Here is a 22,667-nt window from a genome sequence, read left to right as displayed (position 1 = left end):
GTTCTTCACGCTATCTGACAATCTCATGTAAAATCGCTGCCCCAACATCAGATCTGGAATACCATGATGCGGACATATAACCAGCATCCCTTTGAAATGTTCCCATGTTTCATGCAGTGTCTCCATTGGTCTCTGTTTAAAACTAAAAATTTCATCAATTTGTTGAGCAGTCTTTTTGGATGGGTGGAACTTGTTATGGAATTGCTTGACTAAATCCTCCCAAGTTGTTATGGAATTTATGGGGAGTGAGTTTATCCAGGTCTGGGCAGCTCCTGTCACTGAGAATGGAAATAATAACAACTTGATTGCTTCCGGAGTTACGTTAGGCTGCCTTTGGGTTTTGCAGATTGACAGAAAATTTTTCAAGTGCTGCTGAGGATCTTCGATTTGTGACCCCGAAAATAGTCCCTTGTTTTGCAACAAGTGCAGCATGCTATTCGTGATTTGAAATGATTCAGCCTGCATCTGCGGGACTACAATCGTTGTGGCTAGATTTTCAGCTGTGGGTTGTGCCCAGTCATAGAGAGCAGCCTCTAGCGCGATTGTATAGCTGGGTCTATTTCGTGATCCCCCATGTCTGGTTCGAATTGTTCAGTTGTTTGTTTTTCCGATTGTCCCGATTCAAGGCCTTGAAACTCTCTCGGGATCTGATAATGCTTCAAATACTTTACCAGTTCTTGATGAGTTTCTAGGCATGCACATGTACACTCAAGTCAACAAACGTTAAAATTTCAATGTATAGATTGGGTGTAGAGAAAACTGACTACACGAAGAATTTTTGTATTTCTTTCAATTGTAATTGATAACACCGTTAATTCCCCGACAACGACACCAAAATTTGATCACGCCCAACTATGCCTTATAAAAAGGACATGCGGACGTTGCAAATATAATCTGAGTATTTAGCCCAGAGTCGAACCCACAGGGAATTAACCTATCAATTACTTTTCGTTAGACTTACTAAATTCCACGGAATCAACTTCCCAAACGTTGAAAATAACAATTGAGGGTATTTCTAATAACTACAAATGAATATAACTAAGCAACTGAAAACTAACTATGATTGAGTTGTAAACAATTAATAGAAGGTTCTAAGGTTATGATTTCCCCTATTGATGGAATCCCTTCCGATTATGCTTCACATAGAATCACCAAATCATCTCTATCAATCATGAGCACTCCTATTACCATAAATCTCTCCCGAGTAATCACGATAATTTACTAGACGCACTCTCCCGAGATACGCTAGTTGGCTGTGTTTATTACAGCTCAATTTAGATTGCACCCAAGTCTTCGTTATCCCTAATCCTGCTTTTAAACTCGCAGTTATTGATCCTTTATATTCTTTGGGAGTGGTGTTGTTCAACAATTACCTAAATATGCACTCTTTCCCGAGTTATGCACACTAAATAGGCACAACTAATTGAGGATCCTGTCAATTAACTACAACAAGCACATAGTTGAACAAATAGAGATTAAATCAGGCAACCTATATTAACATAACAAGAAGTTCATCCTTCAATAGGTTCCATCAAAACCTTAGACTAAATATTTAGCTACTCATACTATGGTTCATCATAACAATATTCAAATTCATCACAAATCATAAAAACAAAAGGAAGAAAGGAAGAACTCGATGTTGAATTATCCTCCTTGCCTCTTGCCTCTCCTTTTCTTGAACTAAGCTATGAAAACCTTGATAATCGTCTCTTGGGGGAGCTAGACCTTCTATAGGTTAAGTGGATTTTGCCCCCGAACGTCTAATTTTACCCCTGAAATTTACTTTTCTGGAATTCGGCTAGCGCGGTCGCGCTAATGGACGCGCTAGTGACCGCGCATATGCCCTATCATTCTGCCTTGACCATCTGGGCTAGCGCGGTCGCGCTAGTGGACGCACTAGTCCAGGTCTTCATTTCATTACTTCTTTCTCTCATCTACACACGTACTCAGCTTCAAGGGGCTTTTCTTGCTTCAATTTAGCTCCAATCATAGTTTTAAGTCCTTATACATGCTGCGCACTCCTACAACATGTGAAATTCATAATTAGATCCAATTTAACATTATTTAACTATATTATAGCAGTGAAACTTAATCAAGCTGGGGCATAAACAATCGCCAAATTACATAAATCTAGCCTATTATCAATGGACTAAAAGGAGTTGAGTTGGAAAACAGTTTTGAAAATAGCATGTTTGATAAATGTTTGCAAAACAGCAGAAGAGTTGCTTAGTGGAAACGGTTTTTGAAAGGGAAAGGGGATGAGAGCAACAACAACACATACAGAACAAGTTCAAAGAGTAGTACAGCTTCAGCAGTTACAAGCAGGGAAGTATGGGTTTGGGATATAGAGGACCTAAATCAGAAACATAATACTCCCCCGTTTCAATTTATGTGAACCTATTTCCTTTTTAGTCCATACCAAAAATAATGACCTCTTTCCTTATTTGGAAACAATTTACCTTTATACAATTATTTATAGCCACACAATATATATGTGCCTCATTTTACACCACAAGTTCAAAAGTCTTCTCTCTTTTATTAAACTCTGTGCCCAGTCAAATGGGTTCACATAAATTGAAACGGAGGGAGTATTAATTATGAATTGGTGTTAATCAAGTACATTATGAGACATGCTAATTGAGAGACATAAACATGAACAAGTAAACATGCTGATTATATTTGAACAAATGATGGCAGAATTTTAAGCATACTGAGTAAAGCAATAAACAAGAAGTGCAATTTAACAACATGAGCCATTAAGTCAGTATAGAAAGAGACAGGGATTGACAAACAATGGAGCACATAGAGTTGAGTTTTAGAATTTAAACTAGGAACATACCAGTTGAAGAAGCAAAGTGCAGAAAAATTAAAGCAATCAGAGTTCCACAGTCTAGCCTTGGCTTTCAGCCAGCTAGACAAAGCAGTAGCACAAGTAGTAGAGAAAGAGGAGAGAGTTTGAGTGTATATGTGTGTGTTCTGAAATAATTGTTTGTGTGTTTAAAGAAGAGATGATAGAGTATTAATAGTTTTGAAAACATGCAGGAAAATAAGGTAACAAGTACTTACTTATCATAATTATAGAAATAATGCAAATTAGAATCAATTAAAGCCTTAGACTCCCTTCAATTAGGGAGTCATAGTTTAAACGAGTACAAGTTGTATCAAATAAGGAAAAGAATTGCTTGTGAGACTGATTTTACTATAATAAGAATAGTAAAGCATGCAACATGTAATGAGGACTAGGTACAGAATAGTTTTAACATAAGGAAAGTACACGTTAATGAACAACACATAAGCAAGACAGAGTACGATTTGATTCTAAAAAAAATTAGTTCAAAGAATCACGGATGAGATTGAAAATCACAGGGAATCAGTACTAACCAAGGAAAGTATCACAAAAGTAAGGAAGCAATTTCGAAAAACCAATATAGAGTTACATGGAAAACACACAAAATCAAAGCTGTAGGTTTAAGGAGATTACACAGAATCGCCATAAATTGCGTGAACAATCAGTAAAATAAATGGTCGGACCCATAAATGACATGGGGTTGGACAAAATCAAATAAACCTTAAGAACAAATCAAAACAGGAAGCACAAGAGCATATAGAACACACATAGAGCCCAGAAGGTTCATAATAGTCACACACCGCAAACAAATTCAAACTTCGAATAGAACCCAGACGTATTAGGGTTTCTTGACAAAAATGAATCGAGCCAAAAGGAAAGAATCAGGTAACGTTTAAACATGCTAAAAATCACGGTAATCAGAAAGAAATCGTTTTTTGCAAAAGGATTTTGAAACCCTAGTTTGTAAAATAAAGAAACTGTCTGAAATCGGAGAAACATTTGAGGAAAACAAATGAAAACTTTAAGGAACCCATAGATCCATCACAGATCTAAAGAAGATCGGAAGATTTATAACTAGGTTTTTTCAGAAAATAGTAGAGAAGAAGAAAAAAGTAGGTTAAAACCCATGGATACACCTATATCGAAGACAGATCTAAAGAGAAGTAACAAGTCTCAAGAGCTAGGGTTTCAGAGAACCCAAAGAAGGATGAGAGAACATTAGATCGTTACCGGTTTTAGACGGAAAAGCCATGGATCTGACTCGAACGACCATGGATGGCCGGAAAAAGACCATGGATAGAAGTTGAGCAAGGTTTGGACTAGATCTCTTCGAGATATTTCCATGAAATTATGAAAATAGGAAACTAGGAGACGTAAGAGACATATATACGTCTCAAACAGCCATGGGAGTCCATGGATTGAGTGGGGATCAGAGAGGATTAGGGTTAATTTGGGTGGCGTCGGCTAGGGTTTAAGTTGAGTTTCAGAGAGAATTGGAGAGGAAAGGGGATTCAAGGGCAGCGGGTTGGTAGGAAATGAATTAGGTTAGGGGGTCGTTTGGGTTTATTTTAGGAAGGGGAAATGGGGACCGTTGATCTGAATGATCAATGGTCCAGATTGAATGGGGTAGGTGGGTTGGGTTATAAAATTGGGTTTGGGCTTGGTCGGGTGGGTTTAATTGGGTTGGGAATTGGGGTTTGATTTAGGCTATAGTTGAAATACAAATGGACTGTTATTTAAATAGCCAATTTTTCCTTTTTAATTTATAAAAAATAGTAAATAGTTTCTGAAAAATAAACTGAATATACTAAAGTGATTTATAATACCTAATTAACAATTTAAAAATGCAGGATCCGATTTTATACATATAAAACACAATTAAACCTTAAAATGACTAATATTGCAATTATGTGCAATTTAGCTTTAAAAATACTAAATATAATTGTAAAAATATATGAAAATTACTTTAGCCATATTTTAGAATAAATATAGAAATACCATAGATGAATTATCAAAACAATAATTTTGAAAATAATTATTGAAGTTTTTATGGATAAAAAGGGAGAAAATAAATCAATTTAAACTTTTAAAATTATGGAAAAAATAATAAAATACTTGGACATGATTATATATATATATATATGCTATTTTGAAGTTATTTGCAGATTGAAAATATATAGGAAAAAATTGGGTATCAACACCATGTTTTATGATTTTCGCTAGGAAACAAAGAATTAAACATATTAGTAATAGATGCAAGGATCAACCCAATTACGCAACTGTCTAAGCCCCACGATGGGCGCCAAATTGTTTACTCGTAAAATAGTACAGTTGAATTTGTACATGATTCATAGGCAAGCGAATCAATTTGATCCTCAAATGATAAGTAAATTAAATAAATGCAAGACTTATAGTTAAAATCGAGATAAGACAGTGAATAGTATGATTTCGAGAGTGAAGATTCCGAAGGCAATAAGAGTAATATTAATAAGTAAGAAATGGAATGTTATTGAGCTTTTGAGTAGTATGTAGCATAAGTTTGTCAGAAAATTCCTCCCACTACAATGGCTGCTGTTAAAATCGCTATTTATAGTTGCACCTAGGGAACAAGGTCCTAGGATCTAGCTCCTCTTAAATGACAATTATGAGGGCTATTGAAGAATGTGTAATGGCAGGTTATGAATGCCATATTCTCTATAACGGATTATGTATTTAATACTGCAGAATATTCTTCATTGAATGCTAATGGGTGACAGAGATTCATTTGTCTTTATGAGCCACACTCCCTTCGGGGGGCTTCTTGGTGCCAATTGAAATTGTTGCCCCGATATCGGTTTCCACATGTCTCGCTTTTCATCTGTTTTCGGTTCCACGTGTCGCTCTGTTATACGAATATTTAATACGAACTGATTTTACCCTATGCAAAGTTCTATACCAATTTCTTACTAATGATATATCTCAAGATTAGAAGTAAACTAAAAATATCCATTACCTTCAAAGTTATACTTGAGATATCTCCCTTTTTAGAGAATTTTCTTTTCTCCTTTACTTCTTTCCTCGAAGTTTAAAGTACAAAAATCTAATTATCAATTTTCATTTTGAAATTAACTTCTAAATTTTGTAATGATGTACTTAATTTTTTTTAAAAGTACCAGAAGTCACAATTTTATAGTTAACTAACTTAAAATAAATAAGAATTTTGAATAAAAACACCATTTGACTTCTAAAATGGTAATCGTATCATATAAATTGAAAGAAAGATAATACAATTTTTTAGAATTAAAAAAAAACAATTCATAATCATCCTCTTTTTATTATTTTGCTCTAATTCACCCATGTTTTTCACTGAAACGAAACAATTAACATTTTTCTACATGAGAAAGACTACGATGATAGAAAACTTAACCTTTTTTTAATAATGGATAACACAGAATTTTCGACTTGCAAATTGCCAAATCCTTCAAATCTACCTAGTAGAAAAATTACATTAATCAAGAGAAATTAATGAGCAAACCATATACCACCCTGCGAAATCTGATCTTGCTACATTATTTAGGGACAAAAATTTGTGTCTTTTCTATTTCTTTCTTCAGTTCTGATTTGGTAAAATAATTCATTCCACATTTATAAAAGGTATAATATTCAATACACTTCTCGTAGTCGTGATCACAAACTATTATAAAGTGAAAATATGGTAATCGCCTACTAAGTATGAGCAAGAAGGAAAAGTTGCTGACCATAAGATAAATCTCAAAAATCAAATCCCTGCTTCTTATTTTATTTTTTTTCCTTCTATAATATATGAACTTAATTATCTGCTTTATCTTCAAGACTTCAATGTACTCCTCTTATTATAAATTAGTTAAGTACTTTCAAAGAGAGGTACTGATTCAAGATTCATTAATCCTTTATCTTTCTTTACATTAATCAAACACTCTTTATTTTCTCTAGTTATTAACTCCTTAAAGAGTTCCATTAATGGCTTCTTCAGAGCTTCCATCTGATATGGCTTTCGAGATATTAACTCGAACTTCCTTGGAAACATTAGATACTTGCAAAGTAGTTAACAAGACGTGGAAAAACTTGACATATAAATTAGGTTTTATGCAAGTATATTGTCACAGAACAAATAATATTTTAGGTTACTTCGTTCAAAGTTTAGAAAATAACAAGTACGTTACAGAGTTTGTTTCAATGGACGATTGTATTGGAAAAGATCCATTGAATAAACCTGAATATAAAATTTTCAACCATTATCGCAACACAAAGATCGAGGCATCTTCAAAACAAGGGGTCTTGTGTTGTGTGAGAAGAATAAAGAATCGTAACCACATGTACTATATTTGTAAACCTAGTACTCGAGAATGGAAAGTGTTGCCTAATCCAAAAACGAGGTATCGGACGGTCAAGATTGCTCTAGTGGTACTCAAATCAAGTCCTTTACATTTCAAGATTATTCGTTTGTCACAAGACTACTCACCACCTCGTCGTAGGTATGTAAAATTTACACCATAATTTTCTTATGTTCAAAATCATATATCCATTGTTCATTGATTGGTTTTTGCTTTCGTTTGAATCTTTGTTTATAGGCGTTTGGGGCTTGGCAATTATTGTTGTGAAATCTTCGATTCTGAGACTTTTGCCTGGAGACGAACAAATATAATCTCACTTCCTTACGACGTGTTTTTCGAACCCTCTTGTCTCCCCGTTAACGTAAGTGGTTTAGTCTATTTTCTCACAGATGATGATCACGTATTAGTCTTAAACTATAATGGCAAAGAAGCTCGTCCAAGATTCTCACTTCCAGAGCCAGTAACCGAAAATAAAGATTATACAGACAAGAAACTGGTGGAGTACGAAGGGAAGCTGGGATTTATTTGCCTATCGCGGAATGAAATGTTAGAGCTTTGGTGTATTGACAATACAAGAAACCATATGTGGAATAAGGAGAAAGAAGTGGAGATTGAAACCGTTAAAAGAGAGATAAAATATCCAAGTCCAGTTGATTTTTACGATAGTGATATTGCTCTAATGATGGGTTTGGATAAATTAATGTTTTACAACGAACAAAATTCAAGTTTTGATGTGGTAAAATTGGACAAGTCAGATTATAGTGCAATATTTCCTTTTCGTTCGGATAGAGAACCAATTGGTTTGAAAGCGATAGGGGAAAATAGTGGCTAAAATGTGTTAGTATAAGAAAGAATTAGTTGTAAGCTGATGTTCTTTTGTTTTACCTTTGTCTTTCTCTTTTGTGTTGCTTTTTAGAATTGTATTGTCTGATTATTGAGATTTTAATTAATTGTTTAAAGGAAATCTCATTCAGATTTCTATCCTAGGAATTGTTCTGGCTAGTCTGATAGTGTTTTATATAGGACTGCTAGTGGTTATTGTTCCATCACACTTTCTATTTTTTGTTTATTATTATTGTTATTATTATTATTAACTTTTTTACTTTTATTTTATATTTTTTTCCAATTTTTATTATTGCCATAGTTATTGTCCTTCCCACTTATTTGTTGTCACTTACGGTGCTGATCTTATTTTTATGTTTTCTGTTGTTGTTACAGATCTTTCATTTTTGAGCCAAAGGTCTCCCGGAAACAGCTTCTCTACCCTCATGAGTAGGGGTAAGGTCTGCGTACACTCTATGTAATACCCTATATTTTTAATAAGGGTGTATTGATCATTAGCATAATAATAATAATAATAATAATAATAATAATAATAATAATAATAATAATAATAATAATAATAATAATAATAATAATAAGCAACCGTCTATTAAAAATAAAATAAGAACTAATAATTAAAAAAAGGAAAAAAGTAAGGAATGTAAGACAAAGGGCCGAAGCCCATTACAACTCATACAAGATTTAAAAAGGGTTATCTGCACCCTTCTAAGGAAAAGAAGCAGAAAGCTTCAAACAACAAAACAAAAGAAAAATGAACAGAGAAAGAAAAAGGGGGAAAAGAGAAGAAGAAGAAGAAGAAAGCTTTGGGCAAAGACCTTAAGAAGAATTGAGAGTTGAAATTGAAAGTATTAAAATTCTCCTTTGGCTCAAGAGGTTAACCTTCTTCCCCTCATCTATTGAATTATTTCACTAGTTCTATGATTAAATATAAATTCACAAACTAAGACTCAAATGTGAACCCCGATGTGAGTAGTGTGAGTAGTAACTTGAGATTGACTTTGGAATATTTCTTTCGCAGATGGCTAGGACATGCACACCCTCATCTGCTGGACATGGTGCTGGATGTGGTGCTACCCAGGGTGGCGGTCAAGTTGGGCTTCATCAAACTAGAAGACAGACTGCTCCTCAACCTCAAGTTGGGAACATGGGTCAAACCCAAGCTGTTATGCCAGATCAAGTGCAAAAGCAGAGAGTTCAGAATGCTCCACCACTAGTGCCAACTGTTGTACCTACTGTTGCCTTACCTGCAGATGTAGTGGCAAGGTTATTGAATGTGTTAGAGGCATTGGTGCCTACTCAGGGCGGAAGTTTAGCTCAGCATGCTACTTTACAGACACAAACACCTACAGACTCAGCCTTTCGGGAATAAGGAAGTATCCCTACACGAGTTCCTGAAATTGAAATCACCAAAATTCACAGGTTCCGATAACTCAGCAGATCCTCAAGGTTTCTTGGATGGGACACTCAAGGCATTACGTGCTCTTGGATGTTCTAGTGAGAGAGCCGTGGAGCTCGCAACATAAAAACTAGAGGATATGACTAACACATGGTATGAAACGGTATTGCTAGGAAGGCCAGAAGGAGCACCACCACTGACATGGGATGAGTTCACTAAGTTGTTCAAGAATCATTTTCTTCCAGACAGTCTGATGCAACAATATGCTAGAGACTTTGAGAGATTGGTTCAGACTCCAGATATGGATGTGTCAACATATAACACTAAGTTCTGTAAGCTGGCTATATATGCTCCTCACTTAGTGCCTACCGAAGAAGCTCGAGTTCAGAGGTTTGTTGATGGATTGGTTAGTCGTCTATACACTGCAGTAGCCCTACAGATGAAGACGTTATCCTACTCTAATGTAGTCGACCTTGCTAGAAAGATTGAAAATAAGGGACGTGAGGAGCGTACATCTAGTGATTTACGTAAGAAGGCCAAGACAAGAGGGGCTTTCAGTGGTGGTTTTGGTGAAAATAGAAGAGCAGGAAATCAGGGACAACAACAGGGTTCTCAGACAGGGACACACATGTCTTCACAGTTCACATATAGACCACATTACAGAGAAGGTAATAAGGGACCATCATCTTATGGACGTCGTAATTCTGGGTAGATATATGCCACTACTCTAGCCTGCCAAACTTGTGGTAGATCACATTTGGGCCAATGTCGTGTTCTAACTGGAGAGTACTTTCGGTGTGGCCAGTTGGGACATCACTTGAGGGATTGCCCTCAGCCTCCGAAATTTTTAACTAGGCTTCTATTCAATCAACTGCACCGACTCAGACTACTCGTAATACTTCAGGTGCTACAGGTACAGGAAATAGAGGTCGAGGTGCTAGAGAGAGTAATACTGTGAATCAAGGACAAGGGAATGCTGGTAGAGGTCAGGCGAGAGTTTTTGCATTTACTAGACAGGATGCTCAGGCCTCGAATGCAGTGGTTACGGGTATTCTTTCTGTCTGTTCATTTGGTGCACTTGCGTTGATTAATCCGGGATCTACTCACTCCTATGTGTCCTCGTACTTTGCTTTGAGATTTAGTAGACAGCCCAAGCTATTGAATGATCATTTTCTAGTTGCTACTCCTGTTGGAGAATCTCTATTAGCTGAATACGTGTATCGTGTTTATCAGATTCGGGTTGAGGGTAGAGATACTCTAGCTGACCTTATTGTACTTGATATGATTGACTTTGACATGCTAATGGGAATGGATTGGTTATCTTCTTGCTCTGCTATAGTCGATTGTCATGCAAAGATAGTTAAGTTTGAGATACCAAATGAACCCAGTTTTAATCTAAGAGGGAGTCAAGTTCCAGAGACTTGCAAAATTGTATCTTTTATGAAGACTCAACAACTTCTAAAGAAAGGTTGCTTGGGTCTCTTAACTATTGTAACTGATACAAGAAAGGAAACAGTTAGTATAGAAAATTTACCAGTAGTGAGAGAATTTTCTGATGTATTTCTTGAGGATTTACCAGGATTGCCTCCAGTACGAGAAATAGACTTTAGCATTGATTTGCTACCTAACTCACAACCCATATCGATACCCCCATATCGAATGGCACTAGCAGATTTGAGAGAGCTAAAGCAACAGTTACAGGATTTGTTAGATAAGGGTTTTATTAATTAGACCTAGTGTATCACCATAGGGTGCACCAGTACTGTTTGTAAAGAAGAAAGACGGATCCCTGAGAATGTGCATTGACTACAGGCAGTTGAACAAGATAACAATACGCAATGAATATCCTTTGCCTCGTATAGATGACATGTTTGATCAGTTACAAGGAGCTTCCCACTTTTCAAAGATTGACCTCCGTTCTGGTTATCATCAAGTTAGAATCAAAGATGAAGATATTTCTAAGACTGCTTTCAGAACTCGATACGGGCACTATGAGTTCCTTGTAATGCCTTTCGGACTGACAAATGCTCCAGCTGCATTCATGGATTTAATGAATAGGGTGTTCAAGCCGCTTCTGGATAGATTTGTAATAGTATTTATTGATGATATCCTGATATATTCTCGTAGCCAAGGAGAACACAAGAATCATCTCAGGACTATGTTGCAGACATTGCGAGAACATCGGCTTTATGATAAGTTCTCGAAGTTTGAATTTTGGCTAGACTCGATAGCATTTTGGGGTACGTTGTATCCAAAGATGGAATTATGGTAGATCCTAAGAAGACTGAAGCTGTGCAGAAATGGCCCAGACCTACTTCTCCTATATAGATTCGCAACTTTTTAGGCTTATCAGGCTATTACATGCGTTTTGTGCAAGATTTCTCCAGAAAAGCAGCACCGCTGGCCAAGCTAACATAGATAAATGCAAAGTTTTAGTGGACAGAGGAATGTGAGCAGAGCTTTCAAAAACTCAAAACATGTTTGACAACTGCACCAATATTAGCCTTACCATCAGGTTCTGGAGGATTTACAGTATTCTGTGATGCCTCAAGGGTGGGATTAGGATGTGTTCTCATGCAAAATGGTCGCGTGATAGCTTATGCTTCGAGACAATTGAAAAAGCACGAGCAAAACTATCCTACACATGATTTGGAGATGGCTGCAGTGGTATTTGCTCTAAAAATTTGGAGGCATTATCTATACGACGAAACTTGTGAGATTTATATTGATCATAAAAGTCTGAAGTATATCTTTCAGTAGAGAGATCTGAATCTTCGGCAGCGTCGTTGAATGGATCTATTCAAAGACTATGATTGTTCTATTTTGTATCATCCTGGAAAAGCCAATGTGGTGGCTGATGCATTGAGCAGAAAATCTATGGGGACTTTGGCACATATAGCCCCTGCAAAGAGACTTTTGGCCAACAATATTCAGAGATTAGAAGATACATGTATCAGATTTAGTATCGGAAATTCAGAGGCATTATTGGCTTGTGCTCAGGCTAAGTCTTCATTAGTTGAGCGCATTAAGGCCACCCAATATGAGGAGGAACGATTATGTAAATACAGAGATGAGGTCTTAGCTAGTAAAATCAAGGATATGATTGTTGAAAGTGATAGTGTTCTTCGAATAGGTGACAGGCTATGTGTAGCAGACATAGATGGGTTGAGACATGCTATTCTTGAAGAAGCACACAACTCTAAATATACTATACATCCTGGATCCACAAAAATGTACCATGACCTGAATCAATTTTATTGGTGGGAAGGTATGAAAAAAGATGTTGCTAACTTTTTTTCTAGTTATTTGACTTGTCAGCAGGTCAAGACTGAGCATCAGCGACCCGCAGAACTACTACAATAAATTGAGATTCCAGAGTGGAAATGAGAAAGAATTACTATGGATTTTGTCACTGGTCTACCACGAACCCTTAGAGGTTATGATTCGGTGTGGGTGATTGTAGATCGATTGACGAAATCAACACACTTTTTGCCGGTGAAGACTACATATGGTGGAGTCAGGTATGCACAGATATTTATGAATGAAATTGTCCGACTTCACGGAGTTCCAATATCTAACATCTCTGATAGAGGTCACAATTTACCTTACGCTTTTGGAAATCTTTTCAAGAAACATTGGGTACACGAGTAGATCTTAGTACTGCATTTCATCCACAAACAGACGGGCATTCTGAACATACTATACAGATCTTGGAGGATATGTTGAGAGCTTGCATTCTTGAGTTTGGAGGTAGTTGGGATGCTTATCTACCTTTAGCTGAATTTGCTTACAACAATAGCTTCCAGTCCAGTATTCAAGTGGCACCGTATGAAGCATTGTATGGTAGAAGATGTTGTTCTCCTATCGGATGGTTTGAAGCTGGTGAGACTAACTTATTGGGACCCGACCTAGTATAAGAAGTTATGGACAAGGTCCAGTTGATCAGACAAAGATGGCTTGCAGCTCAAAGTAGACAAAAGTCTTATGCTGATAATAGAAGAAGGGATTTAGTATTCACAATTGGGGACAAAGTGTTCCTACGAGTCTCCCCTATGAAAGGTGTGATGCGGTTTGGGAAAGAGGCAAGTTGAGCCCCAGGTTTATAGGACCGTATGAGATACTGGACCGAGTGGGAGCGGTGGCTTATCGTTTGGCACTTCCTCTTGAGTTGTCCTTTATTCATCCAGTGTTTCACGTCTCAATGCTAAGAAAATGTATATTAGACTCATCTAAGGTGATTGAAGCACCTGCTATACCGCTTGATGAAAAGTTGTCTTACGAGGAGGAGCCGATGGCAATTATTGATAGACAAGTAAGAAAGCTACTGCCAAAAGAAATTGTGTTCGTTAAAGTTTTATGGAAAAATCATACAATTGAAGAAGCTACTTGGAAAGTAGAAAAAGATATGCAAGCGAAGTATCCCCATTTGTTTCAGTCTATAGGTACGAACTTGAGTTAAATTCGGAGACCGAATTTCATAAGGTGGTGAGGATGTAACAACCTATATTTTTAATAAGGGTGTATTGGTCATTAGTATAACAATAATAATAATAATAATATAATAAGAAACCGTCTATTAAAATTAAAATAAGAACTAATAATAAAAAAAGGGAAAAAGTAAGGAATGTAAGACAAAGGGCCGAAACCATTACAACTCATACAAGATTTAAAAAGGGTTATCTGCACTGTTCTAAGGAAAAGAAGCAGAAAGCTTCAAACGACAAAACAAAAGAAAAACGAACAGAGAAAGAAAAAGGGGGGAAAAAGAAGAAGAAGAAAGCTTTGGGCAAAGACCTTAAGAAGAATTGAGAGTTGAAATTGAAAGTATTAAAGTTCTCCTTCAGCTCAAGAGATTAACCTTATTCCCCTCATCTATTGAATTATTTCACCGCATCTATGCAATTTCATGTAGTACAAAAGAATTAAATATCAACTTTCTCTTATATAAAATGAAAAATACAATTGTTATTGAGATAATGAGGCTATAAAGGTTTGGTTTAAGCAATAATAGGTCTAATTTTAGAGGAATAAATTATACCAAATAGTTTGAAACTGATAGAATTATGGACTAGTTCTATGATTAAATATAAATCCACAAACTAAGACACAAACATGAACCCCGATGATTGGGTATTCTAAATTAGTGATGGATTTAGCTTAAATGAGGCAATTAACATGAGATCGATATTACGTAATTATAGATTGATTGGAGGAATTTGTACAAATTGCTCGAGGTCAAGCATTTGGTATTTCGGCATGAGTAATGTGAGTAGTAATCTTACCGCAATTTGTGTTTTCATAATTAGCATGATTTACACATGATTTTTAATATGAATATGTTACCGATTATTTTGAGTTGCATGTGGGACAAGTCTTTTACTTGATATGATACCAAAATTGTTATTTGAGATGAATACCGTGATTTTAAATATTTTCGTTGTCACTAGATCTGTTTTACCGTTACTTGAATTTACTGTTATCGAAAAGAAATTATATGATTTGATAAGAACCGAAATGCCCTATATTATTTTAAAATATTTTCTACGAGTACAGATGGATTACAGAGACAAGTATAAATGGGAGTAGACATTGAAGGATCTCGTAGCTAACGGCGGGTTCGTTAGGCCTGGTGCACCTTGTAATTATAGATTACCATTATAGCCATCGCTAGTCAAAATATTGAACTAGCATACCGTTACCGACTTCCCTCGAGTAGGGACTACTGTTATATTTGACTTCTTGCGAAGAAGTCCACAGTTATACTGATTACATGATCTGTTCATTAAAATCTTCCAAATGTGAATATTAATATTATACAGTGGTTACCGAGATTATTACTGAACTATTAATTGTATTATACTACAAGAAAAACATGATGAGACTTAAAATTATTTATTGTTTCTGAAAGAGCATTTTTATGTTATTTTCTCTTTGAGATACTAGCATGTTTCTGACTTGTCCCCAAATAAAAATGGTTGTGGTTAAGTGTTATTACTTACTGAGCTAGCGACTCATTCCCCACTAATTTTTTACAGAGATAGCAGTTGACGCATGCGAGGATTTCGTTAATTAGAGCGCACAGGTTGAGAATTCTTGGTGAGCCTCGCATTTGTTCGCGTGGGCGAAGATTTTTATCAATTGTTATGGTCTTTTCTTTGAATTCTTAGAGTCGCTCCATAGTCATTCTTTTAGTGTCATGAGTATTATTTTGCTATTAGTCTTATGTCGAGTATCGTTCTTTATTATCAAAGTCGGAGATAAATTAGTATTTCTGGTTGTTAGTGGGTTGACTAGTAATGGTGAAGACTATTTTGGTTAATTGATAAGTTGTCGATTGGTTGAATTGCTATTAGGATGTTCGGTTGCTAATTTGAGACAGGAATTTTTTTTGGGATAGTCCAAAAACAGGGAAAACTCTGTCCGATTTTCTGTAAAATAACGATGAGGCTTACTTGGGAGCACTTGCTCCTAAAGCACTAGTCACGATCCTGAATTGGGTCGTGACAAAGTTGGTATCAGAGCTTAGGCTTTAAGTCCCGAGTCAAAGAGCAATGTTTAGTAGAGTCTTGTTCATGGGTATGTAGGCGCCCATACTTATGACCTTGAGGCTACTGAACATTTAAGAATACTTTTCCTTCTTTCATTCTTTGATAGTGCGTTGAGATAACTTGAGATTGACTTTGGAATATTTCTTTCGCAGATGGCTAGGACATGCACACCCTCTTCTGCTGGACGTGGTGTTGGATGTGGTGCTACCCAGAGTGGCGGTCAAGTTGGGGTTCATCAAACTAGATGAAAGACTGCTCCTCAACCTCAAGTTGAGAACATGGGTCAAACCCAAGCTGTTATGCCAGATCAAGTGCAAGAGTAGGGAGTTCAAAATGCTCCACCACCAGTGCCAACTGTTGTACCTACTGTTGCCTTACCTACAGATGTAGTGGCAAGGTTATTGAATGTGTTAGAGGCATTGGTGCCTACTCAGGGCGAAAGTTCAGCTCCTCAGGCTACTTTACAGACACAAGCACCTATACAGACTCAGCCTTTCGGGAATAAGGAAGTATCCCTACATGAGTTCCTGAAATTGAAATCACCAAAATTCACAGGTTCCGATAACTCAGCAGATCCTCAAGGTTTCTTGGATGGGACACTCAAGGCATTACGTGCTCTTGGATGTTCTAGTGAGAGAGCCGTGGAGCTCGCAACATACAAAACTAGAGGATATGGCCAACACATGGTATGAAATGGTATTGCTAGGAAGGACAGAAGGAGAACCACCACTGACATGGGACGAGTTCACTAAGTTGTTCAACAATCATTTTCTTCCAAATAGTCTGATGCAACAATATGCTAGAGACTTTGAGAGATTGGTTTAGACTTCAGATATGGATGTGTCAACATATAACACTAAGTTCTGTAAGCTGGCTATATATGCTCATCACTTAGTGCCTACCGAAGAAGCTCAAGTTCAGAGGTTTGTTGATGGATTGGTTGGTCGTCTATACAGTGCAGTAGCCCCATAGATAAAGACTTTATCCTACTCTGATGTAGTCGACCTTGCTAGAAAGATTGAAAACAAGGGACGTGAGGAGCGTGCAACTAGTGATTTACGTAAGAAGGCCAAGACAGGAGGGGCTTTCAGTGGTGGTTTTAGTGAAAATAGAAGAGCAGGAAATCAGGGACAACAACAACAACAACAGGGTTCTTAGACAGGGACACACATGTCTTCACAGTCCACATACAGACCACATTACAGACAAGGTAATAGGGGACCATCATCTTCTGGACATTGTAATTCTGGGCAGATATATGTCACTACTCTAGCCTGCCAAACTTGTGGTAGATTATATTTGGGCCAATGTCGTGTTCTAACTGGATAGTGCTTTCGATGTGGCCAGTTAGGACATCACTTGAGGGATTGCCCTCAGCCTCCGAAATTTTTTAACCAGGCTTCTATTCAATCAGCTGCACCGACTCAGACTACTCATAATACTTCAGGTGCTACAGGTACAAGAAATAGAGGTCGAGGTGCTGGAGACAGTGCTACTGTGAATCAAGGACAAGGGAATGCTGGTAGAGGTTATGCGAGAGTTTTTGCATTTACTAGATAGGATGCCCAGGCCTCGAATGCAGTGGTTACGAGTATTCTTTCTGTCTATTCATTTGATGCACTTGCATTGATTAATCCGGGATCTACTCACTCCTATGTGTCCTCGTACTTTGCTTTGAGATTTAGTAGACAACTCGAGCTATTAAATGATCCTTTTCTAGTTGCTACTCCTGTTGGAGAATCTTTATTAGCTGAATATGTGTATCGTGTTTGTCAGATTCGGGTTGAGGGTAAAGATACTCTAGCTGACCTTATTGTACTTGATATAATTGACTTTGACATGCTGATGAGAATGGATTGGTTATCTTCTTGCTATGCTATAGTCGATTGTCATGCAAATATAGTTAAGTTTGAGATACCAAATGAACCCAATTTTATTCTAAGAGGGAGTCAAGTTCCAGAGACTTGCAAAATTGTATCTTTTATGAAGGCTCAACGACTTTTAAAGAAAGGTTGCTTGGGTCTCTTAACTATTGTAACTGATACAAGAAAGGAAATAGTTAGTATAGAAAATTTACCAGTAGTGAGAGAATTTTCTGATGTATTTCTTGAGGATTTACCAGGATTGCCTCCAGTACGAGAAATAGACTTTAGTATTGATTTGCTACTTGACACACAACCCATATAGATACTGTCACACCTCCTTTTTCCGCACCAGAGAGGGTGCAAGGGAGTTTTTCCAATTAAAGGACAATCGAAATGGGATTGGTTTATTAATTTCAGAGTCGCCACTTGGGAGATTTAGGGTGTCCCAAGTCACCAATTTTAATCCCGAATCGAGGAAAAGAATGACTCCATATTACAGTCTGCGCACCAGAAATCCGGATAAGGAATTCTGTTAACCCGGGAGAAGGTGTTAGGCATTCCCGAGTTCCGTGGTTCTAGCACGGTCGCTCAACTGTCATATTCGGCTTATTTATCTGATTTTAAATACCATTATGAACCAATGTGCCAATTTTAACTTTTTACCGCTTTATTGTTATTATTTCAAAAGGATGTGAACATCGCTTAAAACATGTCCTTGGACTGCGTCACATGAAATGCACCCACAATCTGGAACATATTTTATTTGATGTTTTGGGATTTGGATCTGGGTCGCATGAAATGCACACCCCAAGTTTTAAGAAAGTAGATTATTAAACACGCACCTAAAGAGACTATCGTGTTATTATTTTAGGAAGGGCCGTGAAATTTGCTAAACGGCCCGTCCCGGAATCTAAGTATTTAATATATACATTTAGAGGGCCCCGCAGCTTCTACATTTTTGTTTGTCGAGGCTCGTCTCATTTTTATTTTAAAAGGATAAACCTATAATGACTATATTTCCTATTAAGTTCGTCTCTAAAATAAAAGAAAATCTCTTAATTATTTACATGCTTGCAGATTATTTACAGCAGGATCCGAAATGCTTTTACAGAATAAGGAAACATGACCATGCATACGGACAGCTGATCGAATATTATGGGCCCAAATCCAGCTCATGCGGGATGGGCCAGACCCGGGCCACTATTTATCCGAGGCGGGTCTGTTTGGTCTGTTTTGACCTGGGCTCGACCTTCATAAGGTTGAGGGGCGCGAACTTGTGCTAATTGTTATAAGGGTGTGGCTTGATAATTATAACGAGGCAGTTTATCAAAAGAGAATGAAAATTAACTAAGGCGGATAGTTTTATTCTTTGACATGCATTAAAAGAGAATGCTAATTACAAAACACAACTAATTTCCAAGACATAGCCTAGTATACTGCCAATCCTTTTGTCTGTTAACCTAACCAACATATGATATTAAACCATACTACATTTTTTGTATTCACTATATGAAAGGACCAAATCCAATACCCAAACAAGATTGTAAACCATTACACACTACATAATCATCTATATAGCAACTACATGTGGACATAGATGTCTTCAAATCTTCCCTTTTGTATTCATGCTCGACTTTCAAATTACATGGACAGTATTAGTTGTGTACCTGGTATAGAGGAACAAAAGAAGAAGGAAAAGGATCAGCTGAGTAGTGAGCAAACAACAGCAACAGCAGAATTCGCAGCAACAACACAGCAACAACAACCAACCAACAATGATGAAGCTCAGCAAGGAGTCGAGCAACAAATAAACAATCCCAGAAAAACAGAGTAGGAAATAACAGCCCAGAATGTTGAATGTAACAGCAACAGAAATCCAATGACCACAAGAAAGCTTGGCAAACGACAGAAAAAGCAAAGCCACAAAGACAACCTGATCAAACTGGACTCTTACACAGTTTCTTCTAGACAATACTCATTCACAATGTTCTGAAATTTATTCCTGTTTTTTCCTTTTCCAGTTTTCTTACTCACAGAATCTCTCAAGACTCGAAAATGAACTCCCTTTTCTAATGGAAGGTCTCCTCTTTTATAGCCTAACCTTAACACTTTACAGTCTGTTTTACAACTCAAAATTGTCCCCCCTGTTGTTTTTCCACTCACTTGTTTTAAATAACCAAGCTCCCATGAAATCCCTGACAGCCCCTCTCTCTTTTTGGTTGTTAAAGTGTACTGATCACTTGTTTATTTAACCAAAGTATGGGCAGTAGGAATATAATCTGACAGCACATGCTGTCCAATTATTTTAATTCCTTCAAGCTAACCATACACATGCTGCCCACGGTCTAAACCAAATGGCATCGTGTTTTAAAATCAAAGTCTGAATTTGCCATTATAACCTTTCCCCTAAATGTTCTTTAATTCGTTTTGAACAAAATCAATAGGCAATACAATTCAGTTCCTAATGGGACTCAAATACGATCACAGCAGAAATAAGCAATACGAATCAAGTTGTTACCATTAACGATTGAAACTAATTGACGACATATATCGACTCGACTATATTAATCGTAACACATAACAATAAATCGTTCATATAAACAACACGTATAGAGTCCCGAATGACTTCAGACAAATTTGTTCAAACACTGGGAACTTATGTGAATTAAACTCGTTTGACGACTAATCTAATTGATGAGCACGTATATCACAGGGTATATTCAGAACACAAACAGAAGACAATTGGCCAAATAAAAAGGCCTTTAACAGAGATGGAAGAAATCCGAATGAAAAATAACAAAATAACAAACAAACACAAAGAAATATGCTGACAACTTAATTAGAAATAAAACAAAAGAAAGGAAAACTTACCAAAAAGAGTTTGAAATCAAACAGACCCAAATCTGATTCAACTTCGAACTTTTGAGGCCGAACAAACTTTAATCAGGGTGTTCTCACATGAGAACACCTTGATTAAGGTCTATTAGACCTCAAACCCATGTCCAAACCGGCCGGATTTCCTAGGTGCATGTGTTCTAAAGTCTGGATTTCCAGATCTGATTTTTAGGGAGTTGTGGGTAGATTCGGACCAAACCAAGTTTGGTTTGGTCACGAGGAAGGTCAGGGGAGTGTCTGGTATGAAGATGGGATGGTTTGTCATAGATCCGGGTTCGACTCAAATCTTCAAATGAAGATTCGAGACGAACGAAAGTGATTCGAGGCTCGTGGTTAGTGGATTCGTGTTTAGGACAGTGAGGTGGTCCTAGGGTGTTCAGGAGGCGGTCATCGGCGTTCATGCCGCCGGCTTTAATGGCGAGGGATACTGGGGCGGCTGCTAGGGTTCGGGGGGTTTCAGATTTGGGTTTGGGGACGATGAAGGGTGGGGTTGGTATAGGGGGTGCGGGGTACGATAGGAGGCTTATATACGGGGAGGCTGATTGGATCTGAGCCGTTAGATCAGATGATCTCAACGGCTTAGATCTGATCCTGAGAAATGAGACGGGGTCGTTTGGTAGTTAAACGAGGTCGTTTGGTTTAAGTGGGGGGTTGGGTCAGACTGGTTATTGGGTCGGGTTTGAAAACGGGTCGTTGAAAGGGGTCCTGAGCCGTTGGATTGGCCTGGACGGATGGCTCAGATCGAACACCCTTATACGGCGTCATTTGAATTGCTGCTTGGGCAGCCGGTTTTGGACTGGACTCGAGTGTCTGTTTGGGCCTGCATTGTTTTATTTCTTTGGGCCCAAACCGATTTTCCTTCACTCTTTTGCTTTCTTTCTTTTTTTTTCTTCAAATTAAACAAAAATTCCTAAAACAATGTAAAAATTAAAATAAACCTACACACATATTGAGTGATACCCACAACGATGAACACAAAAATGAACAAATAAAATAAAAATAAAAATGGTTAGCTCACAGCTGAGAATGAACGATGCACACATACATATTTTTTGAATTTTCTTTTAACGACAGGCATTTTTGTATTTTTGTTTGATAATGCCTAGATGCAAAACGGACAGACCCATAAATGACTAACAACACATGTCACGGAAAACTCGAAGAATTGTACCGCGAAATCATTTGTCACTATTTTTATTTTCTTTTGGAGCGATTGCTCGTAAAGCAAAAATCACGTGCTTACAGCTGCCCCTCTTTGCCCGAAGACACGAAGGGTTTTCGCGCAAAGATAAAGCGAGCGATTTTTGCCCGTCCGAATACTCCGTGTGAAGCATTTTTTGAAAAAGATTTGACCGAACCTTTGCTTCAGAGGTTTCCTACATATCCTGGGCTGAACAGGAATCAGGTCAATGTAGTTCGGGAAATCTTTGGTAGCTGGGACTACCGTGTGACTGTAGTGTTTGCTGTTGTTGTGCGTTGTTGTATGCTGCTGTAGGATGCTATGGCTCAACCGATCTCCCTATTACATTGCTCTAAAAGGAAAACAAGAAGCTAAGCTAAATTGAGGATCCTGAAATCTCATCCATCTTCAACTTGTTCTTGTTGCCTTGCTTTCTTGTCGGCTAACGCTTTCCTCCGATGCCTTTATCTTGTGACTTTGGGAGATGATGTTGGCCCTTTACTGACGTTTGAATGCCAGTTTTCATCACTTTGCTTGATCCGCTGGGGATACGGCTTTCTTCTTTAAATCTTCCAATGGTTTCTTCAGTGGTATGTTTCTTCATCAGCATCGTTATACTGGGCATGCTACAACGTTCCCAAACTGCTTCTTTTGAGACGCGTTCCTTTTTCCTTTTGAATTGTGCGCTTGCCTCTGCAGTTGTCTGCTTCTTGGTGCAGGGATTTCATTGTTTCCCGTTT

The 22,667-nt window shown here is 37.5% G+C and overlaps 2 protein-coding genes and 1 non-coding gene across 3 annotated transcripts; all 3 read left to right on the top strand.

Moving 5' to 3' along the window:
• Positions 1–58: 58 nt before the first annotated feature.
• Positions 59–165, top strand: LOC142163750 (small nucleolar RNA R71). Its single transcript, XR_012694679.1, has one exon. It is a non-coding gene; the product is annotated as a small nucleolar RNA R71 (small nucleolar RNA).
• Positions 166–6,826: 6,661 nt separating this feature from the next.
• Positions 6,827–9,412, top strand: LOC107829626 (F-box protein At5g49610-like). Its single transcript, XM_016657077.2, has 3 exons — positions 6,827–7,341; positions 7,438–7,936; positions 9,062–9,412. The coding sequence occupies exons 1-3, from the start codon at positions 6,827–6,829 to the stop codon at positions 9,410–9,412; spliced, it is 1,365 nt and encodes a 454-aa protein (XP_016512563.2).
• Positions 9,413–9,578: 166 nt separating this feature from the next.
• LOC142163486 (uncharacterized) lies at positions 9,579–11,170 on the top strand. The gene is made up of 3 exons (XM_075220776.1): positions 9,579–10,107; positions 10,344–10,685; positions 10,779–11,170. The coding sequence occupies exons 1-3, from the start codon at positions 9,579–9,581 to the stop codon at positions 11,168–11,170; spliced, it is 1,263 nt and encodes a 420-aa protein (XP_075076877.1).
• Positions 11,171–22,667: the final 11,497 nt, after the last annotated feature.

This window comes from Nicotiana tabacum, chromosome 8 (assembly GCF_000715075.1).
Source record: "Nicotiana tabacum cultivar K326 chromosome 8, ASM71507v2, whole genome shotgun sequence".
Taxonomy (NCBI): Eukaryota; Viridiplantae; Streptophyta; class Magnoliopsida; order Solanales; family Solanaceae; genus Nicotiana; species Nicotiana tabacum.
This window is presented reverse-complemented; position numbering and strand designations above follow the sequence as displayed.